The sequence below is a fragment of the Chiloscyllium plagiosum genome, unplaced genomic scaffold (assembly GCF_037043375.1).
Source record: "Chiloscyllium plagiosum isolate Xiang-an unplaced genomic scaffold, Cpla_swu_hap1 HiC_scaffold_24, whole genome shotgun sequence".
Lineage (NCBI taxonomy): Eukaryota > Metazoa > Chordata > Chondrichthyes > Orectolobiformes > Hemiscylliidae > Chiloscyllium > Chiloscyllium plagiosum.
In genome coordinates, this window is record NW_028270162.1 from 18,877,154 (window position 1) to 18,886,228 (window position 9,075).

At 37.6% G+C, this 9,075-nt stretch overlaps 1 protein-coding gene across 1 annotated transcript in view; it reads left to right on the forward strand.

Moving 5' to 3' along the window:
* Positions 1–5,721, forward strand: part of LOC122562586 (ATPase MORC2) — a 103,121-nt gene extending 97,400 nt beyond the window's left edge. Inside the window, exon 26 of the mRNA XM_043715548.2 lies at positions 625–5,721. Coding sequence (XP_043571483.2) covers positions 625–693 — 69 coding nt within the window. The 3' untranslated portion in view covers positions 694–5,721. The remainder of the gene's footprint in view (positions 1–624) is intronic.
* The last annotated feature ends 3,354 nt before the right edge of the window (positions 5,722–9,075 follow it).

Below are 9,075 nucleotides of genomic sequence, written 5' to 3' on the forward strand. Positions count from 1 at the left end.
GTCTTTTGCAGGGAAAATTTCAGTGATTGTTAAATAGCTTGTCTTGAAAGAAGTTGAAATTCAGATAATAGAGATAAATGGTCAAAACTTGAGATTCTTAAAATGGACTATTCGGAGCCCATTTGGAATTTGCTATGGGTAGTCACATCTAGTGTTGATCATATTTTGGAGTTTGTTCACTCTAGTTCCGCTGGCAAAGACACTGAACCATCTGGACCTACAAATATTTTCCCTGGTTGCTGATCAAAGCTTAGATGCAACAATTGATCTCTGAGTAGACAGTCCTCCCAGTGGTCTCATCCTCGAGTACCATTTGAGTATTGGGAATGCATCTCTGTGAACAGCATGCCAAAGCAGCACTGTGCTGTGCTTAACTGTTTCAGTCTTGTTAAAGGTTTCCAATACTTGCTATGCATGAAGTTGTGTATTTGACTAAGATACTTAAGTGCCACAGAAGCAATGAAAAATGGAGTATATCTGGAGTCAGCTTCTGCATTAGAGATGAAAGCATTTTTAACATTATATTTACTTAGTGTCAGTTTATTTTAAATTAAGTCAGTTTTAAGAATTCTGTGTAATAAAGCATTGAGTAATGGTAATTGATCTTTATTTTTGCTTTAACAGGATATTGAAATTAACACAGATGATGAACTTGATGCGTATATTGAAGAACTAATCACAAAGGTGGACTGATGTGGATGCTACCATGCCTGCCACAAAGTGGGTCAGAAAGTCTGTTGGCACACTGCTGCAAAGTGGACTTTAAAAAAAGTTAGCAGTGTTTTAGAAAAGAGTTACTTCATTTTGAGGTTTTAGCTTTAAAGTTTTACACCTTGTTCATTGGGCTTGGAATTTTGTATTATATTTATTAAAAATACAACTGTACCATTTTTTTTGCCAGTCTATCTCCTGACCATACCTGACCGCTGTCTCTTCTCCCTGAAACCTTCTAGGTTTCTTGGCTACATGGACTACAGTTGTCTATTTGAAATTTGTGTACCTCTTGCAGGCTTACACCACTCCAAAAGCCTGCCCCACCATTCAGTAGAATCATGGCTGATCTAGCACTCCAGTTGTCTTGCATTTTCCCCATAACTGTTGATTCCCCTACTGATCAAAAATCTATCCAAGTCAGCCTTAATTGTACACAAGACGTTCAAAGATGCTGACATTTTAGGATCTGTTGCAGTGGGTACTGCCATCCCTCTGCCACCTCAGCACATTCTTTATGTGTTGGCCTTGATTGGTGGTGCTATACTCAAGCTTGGTCTTACCTTCATGACAAATGCATTTTTCAGTAGGGTTCAGTGCATTAGGAACAAGGTTAATATAGATCTTATTGCAAGACCAAAAGTTTACTTGCTCTTGGCTGAAATGTCAGTCCCATTGACATGCTAATGGGTCTTTAACTCTCACTTTTTAACTCCTAAGAGTCAACTGAACAATTTAAAGCCTGTGTTTAGCTCTCTTTGTGGTATTATCTTTTAGCAAGAATATATATATCCCCCTGCTTGTTCCTTCAGCTACCCCTCCCTTGTCTTCCCAAGGAAGACAAGTCTTATTAACAGCAGTGATATCAATTTGAGATCTGTGTGAATTCTAATATTCCAAGTTCCTATTTAGTTTGTTTTCTTTGAAGACAAAGAATTATCCTACAGGCTATGATTCCCCAATAAAAAAGAAGTGGAACAATCCATTTTGAGAGCACCTGTTCTTGCCTCTTCACCATTTTGGGTGAGCAGAGAGTATCCAAAAAGGGACTGTTCAGTCACAAATGCTGTTCAAAGACCACTCTGTCCCAACTCATGCCAGGCACTCCCCAGTTTGTCAGACCTGTCATTTGCACCAATTCACTTTCACGTCAGGACTTGGTAACTGGTATGACCTTGCAAATAACTGAATAGATTCATTTTCCAGATTTAAGAGAAGAACTCTCCTCCCAATTTCAGAAATGCAACAATTCTGAATACAAAAAGAAAGGTAATTAAAAACTATTGAGGTATTTCCTCTGGTCTAACGCAGGGACAGATGGAAAGGATAGACCAATTAAGTGTACATCCCATTCACTAACATACTTGCAATTATGAGCATTATCTGTGACATGGACTTGAAAAGCATGCAGATTCTTAGTTTACATTTCAATATAAAGACAGACCACAAATCAGAGACACCCTGAAGAAGAGTTACACCTGAAACGGCAACTTCTCCACCACCTGATGCTGCCTGGCTTGTGTTCTTCCAGTCTCTGCTTGTCTACCACAAATACAGATTTTAAGAATTTAGTAAAAGTAAATCTCATGCACTGTTACAGACCGTGTTTTGATCCCAGCTAGTGATAATACTGGGCAAGTCAGACCCTAGTCTTAAACTAACTTGTTTACCATGGTGTTCAGTCAATGAACATATCTACAGGAGGCGGCTGATTAACTTTGCTGTTTTGTTAAAAGTATATTACACAAAAGGGTAAACAAAACTACACTCTACAAGAATTGTGTACAATGTTAATAAATGTGAAGTCATCCATTTCAGTAGGAATAACAATAAAAAGGACTATTACTTGAATGGTAAGAAACTGCAGAGGGACCTGGGTGTCTTTGTGCATGAATCACAGAAGATTGGTCTGCAGGTGCAACAGCTAATTAAGAAGGCAAATGGAATTTTGTTCGTCTTTTGCTAAAGCAGGGAGGTTATGTTGCAGCTGTACAGGGTGCTAGTGAGGCCGCACCTGGAGTATAGTGTACAATTGTGGTCTTGAGAAGGAATGTCCTGGCACTTGAAGGGGTACAGGGGAGGTTCATTAGGTTGGTTCCGGAGTTGAGGGGTTAGCTTATGAGGAGAGACTGAGTAGACCAGGATTATGTTCATTGGAATTTAGAAGAATGGGAGGCAGGAGGAGAGAGAATCTTGTAGAAACACAAAATTATGAAGGGAATAGATAAGATAGAAGTAGAGAGGATGTTTCCACTGTTGGATGAAACTAGGATAAAAGGCATAGCCTCAAAATTAGGGGGAGCAAATGGTTGTGAATCTGTGGAATTCCTTGTCCAGGAAGTACTTGAGACTTGCTCAGTAAATGTTTTTAAAGCTAAAATAGGTAATTTTTTGAACAGTAAAGGATTTAAGGGTTATGGTGAGAGGGTAGGTGAGTGAAACTAAGGCCATGAAAAAAATTAGCCATGATCTTATTGAGAGGGGGATCAGACTCTAATGACCAGATGGCCTATTCCTGCATCTAGTTCTTATGTTACAAATACCTGATATAAATATTCAAACTTTTTTCCCTCAACAACAACCTTACAGCTTATCAACCCCCATTGAAAGATCAGCCTACTCCCATTTTACAAGCTTTCAGTCAGCATGGCTAATAAGTAGTTTGTTTTTGGCACACCTCTGCATTTACTTGATCATTTTTCAGCTGGTATTTCTCGCTGAGACCCTTGGACTGCTATCACAATTAATTTTTTAAACAATGACTTCCTCAGATTCCTCTTTCACGTCATTCTGTTTCTGGAGCTTTTCTCTTGCTGACTATAAGCCACTCAGCTTATTTTTGTTATTTCCTGATTATTTTAGAGATTTAAGGCCTGGAACAGCAGCAACATTTTTTTTCTCTTTGATTTGGTTCTTTATAAGAAACCTGGGTACACTCTGACCTTCTGGCTGATTCGATTTTTAGTAAAAATTATAGATTTCCGTCATGTGTCATAGGGGACTTCATTCCAAGGCACAACCCATCTCTCTTTTTTGTCTCTCTTCTACTCGTCGTTTCTCAGTGTTGAACTATTCACCTCAAGGATTTTTAAAGCACAAATTGCCAGATAACCTTTTTACCACTTGAAACTCAGAACAGAGACTAAAATTATATCTGTTCTTTTAAAAGTATACAAGAGATCCAAAATCAAGCTATAAATAGTACTGTCCATTTTAGCACCCAAGTTTTCAAATTAAAATAATATATCATGATCCTTCATCGTTTCTACAAATCAAACTGATGCTTTGTCCCCTATCCCTAGGTAAAGGCCTGAACAAGGAGATGTAAACATTTCCAACTCTTTAAAGCCAGTTACAACCTTATCAACCAAAACTGTATTAGTCAACAACCCAGTAATTGAATGAAATCACAGATGCACAGAAATCTGATGAAGGATGTGCTTCAGTTTGAGAAGACTAGAAGAGAAAGAACTAGGCCATTCAGTCCATCAAGTCAGTTCACTAATCAAGAAGGTCATGGCTGATCTGATAATGATTATTTTCACTTTATCTTTTCTCCAATACCTTATCTTCCCTTGCTAATTAAAAATGTCTATTTCAGCCTTTCATCTATTTAATGATCCAGCCTCAACAGTTGTCTGCAATAAATTATTCCACAGATTCACCATCTTCAGCAGAAATCCCTCCTCCATCTCTGTCTTCATCTCAATAAAAGATTGCACATTTCTGCCCTCTTGTCCTGGCTTCTCCCACAAGGGGAAATAAACTGTTGTCCTTCAGGTAGAGGTAACTAGGGATAGGCAATAAATGCTAGCAGCTTGGTGACACCCATTTCCTGGTGAACAAAAAAGGTAATATTCCAGGGTTGAGGGGGGATTGGGAGGAGGAGAGTAAAATGTTAATTTCTGACATGCTAATGAAGTCACGTACACCATGAAATAATGAAATGTCACATGATCATGCTGTGGTTTGCAATTACAAAATGAAACTGTAATAAGAGACTTCATATTTAGTTAATGGTTTCTTTACCTAAACAGACGACTTTTTTTTAAGCAGTTCACAAGATCTAATATTTGTTAACATCCAGTAATTGCCATATATAGTATATTATTGCATTTTCACTTTGATGTTTGTTATCTACAAACTTCAGTATTTCACACTCTAGTTCAAAGATTTACCTTTAGGCACATTTAAGCGATTGCTGGACATGCATATGGATAGCAGTGAGTTGAGGGGTGCGTAGATTAAGTTATTATATTTTACATTAGGATTAAACCTTGGCACAACATCGTGGGCCAAAGGGCCTGTTCTGTGCTGGACTTTTCTATGTTCTATAAACGCGAGTGTAAGTTGATCTTGTGTAAATGTGACCCCTATTTTTGGCCAAAAGATCTGGAATGTCCCTATATCTTGTGTAAAAGTCAACCCGAGTTCTTCACAGATAACAGATCAACATTTGAGAGTCAAGGTATCCTTTACATAAATGTTACGATGAGGGAATAAATTTTTTTCGTGCTTTTGGGTGTTCAAGATTCATCAGGTTTTGTAATGAGTGAGACATGATAAGAATGAAGGGAATAACTGCAAGCTGGAGAAAAAGGAGGCAGTAGGTAGGCTCCATCACTGCCACTGATCTGTGAATGGATCATTAATTCATGGAGCTGACACTATTTTCAATTCAAATCATTCAGAAAATGTGGAATTATGAATGTATTGGACAGTACAGAGGATGATTATCTATGGCATGACATAAATGAAGAAGCAGATGACGTGCTACCTCTAACTAAGGATAGTGAAGATGAAGAGGATCCAGACACGATATCATTTATTCTCATGATAATGAAGCTTTATTCGGTGCTGAAGATGTTGAACAGTGTGATTTTGCAGGATTTTAATGAACTTTTATATTGGACATGTTTAAGATGTATCATGTAATTGTAATTTAAAGCTGTATTATACTTCTATTTCTACTTTTTGTATGTATAAATAAAAACTTAGTAATTAATTTTTTATTGTCTTTATAGTAATTACCATAATTTGTTTCTTTTCATTTAGAGATCAATTGGGCTTTGGCTAATGATACAGTATTCAGCCCCTCGAAAGTAGTAATAATTGACCCCATAAATTTAAATAATTTGACTTTTACACTAGTAAATATTGTATTCAAGAAAGAAACCTGCATTTCTGATTTTTTTAAAAAGTGTGATAAAGGGCAATGGGAAGCAGGCAGGAAAGTGGAGTTGAGACCAAGATAAGCTCAGCCATAATCATGTTAAATGGTGGTGGGCTCAAAGGCTGAATTGCTTACATCTACTCTTAATTCCTATGTTCCTAATTTATAACACTGGAGCAAGTATTGTGAGACACTTTAGCAAATACCAGTTACCTTCAAAGAGCATACAGCACAGCAACAGGCCGTTCAGCCCACAAGCCATCACTGACACATGATACCTTTCTAAACAAAAAAAGCTTTTGTCTCCATGTGGTCCACATCCCTCTTCACCACCTATTCATGTGTATGTCAAGATGCCTCTTAAATATTGCTAATGTATCTGCTTCTGCCACCTCCTTTCTCAGCACATTTCATGCACTTAACACCCTCTATATAAAAAAAGAACTTGTCTCAAATCTCCTTTAAACTTTTCCCCCTTTAATTTTAAACCTATGTACCCCAGCAACACTTTTATCCTGCGATCAATGCTTGATGGTCCATGCCTTCTATAATTTTGTGAACTTCTATCAGGTTACCCAGCAACCTTCTGTATTCAAAAGAAAACCACGTTTGTTCAGTCTGACTTCGTAACAGCTTCCAAACAAGACAAAGTCCTGGTAAACCTTCAGTGTACCCTCCAAAGCCTCCACATCTTTCTGGTGTGGCGACCAGAACTGTGCGCATTATTCCAAATGTGTTAGAAAGTATTCTATACAGCTGTGACGACTTGTCATTTGTTATATTCTGTGTCCTGATGAAAAAGGCACACATGCCTGATGCCTGGCATTGTCCCATGGTGGGGTCTTGGCCTGGCATAGCATTCTTAGTGGCCCAGCGCGTGGCAGTCTCTCTGCTTGGCATGGTGATTTTGTGGTAGTATGTGGCAGTCTCATGGCCTGGCATGGTCTCAGTGTGAGCATTTGGTTTTGAGGTTATTCCTCGATGTGTGGTCCCAAAGTGGCTAAGCACTTCAACTTTATTTTCTACTTAAAACTAAGAAAGTTTGCAATGTGTAACTTTTAACCTTATTTTGTATGTTTTATACTATACTATAATTATTGCAATGTTTAACTTTTAACTTTGTTATTTCTTTCTACCTTGTTCTTAAGTTTCTGTACCTAGGTACTTGTACACAAGATGACACCTTGTGTGGCAACATTATGCACTTTTCGCTGTGCCTGAGTACATGTGACAATAAAATCAAAATCAAATCAAATGACTACCGTATCCACTTATGTTTCGATTTCCAATACACTTAGATCCCTCTTGTATGCTGATCCTTGTAAAGATGTCACAGATATGTTCCTGACTTGTCATAAATAGAACAATATGTTAAAGAAACACGAAGAGAAAGGCAAATGCCAAAAGTCTGGCCATGTGAATGTTAGAAACTCATGCAGAAACTCATACAGTAGACCAGCAAGTATTAGGAAGTAGGGTTTATGGAATAGTTTTTCAGTAATAGATATACCAGATTACAATCCTACTGTTCTATGAATACTTTGTCTTCTAGTATTCAGTCTTAATATGTAATAAGTTCAAGTCTGAAGGTGGTTCTTGACCTTCTTAACCACCTTCTCAACCAGTCTGTCCTGAACCTAAACTCATGGATGTCAGCATAAAAACACACAAAATAATTACCATGTCTCCTTGTATCTGTCCTCCATTAAATCTAAGAATAGACTTTCCAGTCAAGGACAGTTATTCAAATGAGGGGCTCAGCCTGATTTTTAGCCTATCTTGCCCAGGGGCAAAGTCTAAATCTCACTGGAAACTGGTTAAATCAACTGAACCGAACAGTGGAAAGTTGGACCTTCCAGGTCTGAATAGTGCACTACTGTTACAGGGACCGAGGAATACAGTCTTTATTTGTTCTAGAGAAAATATTAAAGATCCAAAACTCATATGAAATTAGCATTTTCAAGGAATAAGACTTTATGTTGCTCGAACATTTTCCATCAAAGTTTGGTGCTGCTTACAATAACAAAATGGTCGTTAAATGCCCTCTACTGACTTCTTTATTCCAGAGCAGATGTCTTGGTTAGTTTTTTTTCTTGTCCTCCTGTCTTCAAAATAATTGAAGCTCCATAACTGCTACTTTTCTGGAGGTTGGTTAAATTAGCACAGACCCAATATTGAGGCTGAGGGGCTCTTGCAGTAATATTCAGCATATTGTGCTCCTTATTACATTAAGATAGTAAATTCAGTAACCTTTACAGAAATATAAGTATTTGGGGAATTGGAGCAGGTCATTCAGCCCATTGAGCCTGCTCCAACGTGTAAAATGATCAAAAATGATCATGGTTGATTGAATGTTTCAATAACTTTTACTGATGCTATACCCTTAAAACCTTCATGCCATCAATAACCAAGGATTTATCAATATCTATTTTAGATACACTCAAAGACTGTGCTTCTGGGGTAGAGAATTCCACTAAATTCACTAAAAACATTTCTTCTCATCTTGGCCCTAAATGGCACCTTCCTTATTTTGAAATCATCTACCCTGGTTCTACATTGTCTCACCAAGAGAGACATCTTATGTACACTGACTCTATACATCCCTTTCAGTTTTCAATTATATTAATTCTCGTTCTTCAAAACATTAGAGAATACAATCCCTGTTTGTCCAATCTTCATAGTACCATCCTGCCATCCCAGAAACAAGTCTGGTTAAACTTTTGTTACACTCTCTCTCTCTCTAGCAATGATACTTTGCTGAAATAACAAGGTGTAACATGCACACAATACTCCAGGTTCCGACACAACCAAGCTCCTACACAACTGAAACAAAACTTTGCTACAGCTATATTCAAATCCTTATGCAATAAAAGCTAACGTTGTTAGCCTTAGTAGCTTGCTGCACCAGCACCTTTTGTGTCTTGCTGACTAGGACACCCAAGTCCCCTTGCACATCTACACTTTATAACCTCAAGATTTAAGAAATACTACAAACACCTGTTCTTCCCACTTCACATTTTTCAACATAATATTCCTTTAGCCATGTTCTTCACTCATCACTAAGTCTGTTCAAATCTGCCTGAAAATGTTTTACATCTTTCTCATAATACGCATTCCTGATTAGCTTTGTATCCACTCATAACATTTGAAAATATTACTTGGGATTTTGTACACTACGTTGGTTTTGCTCA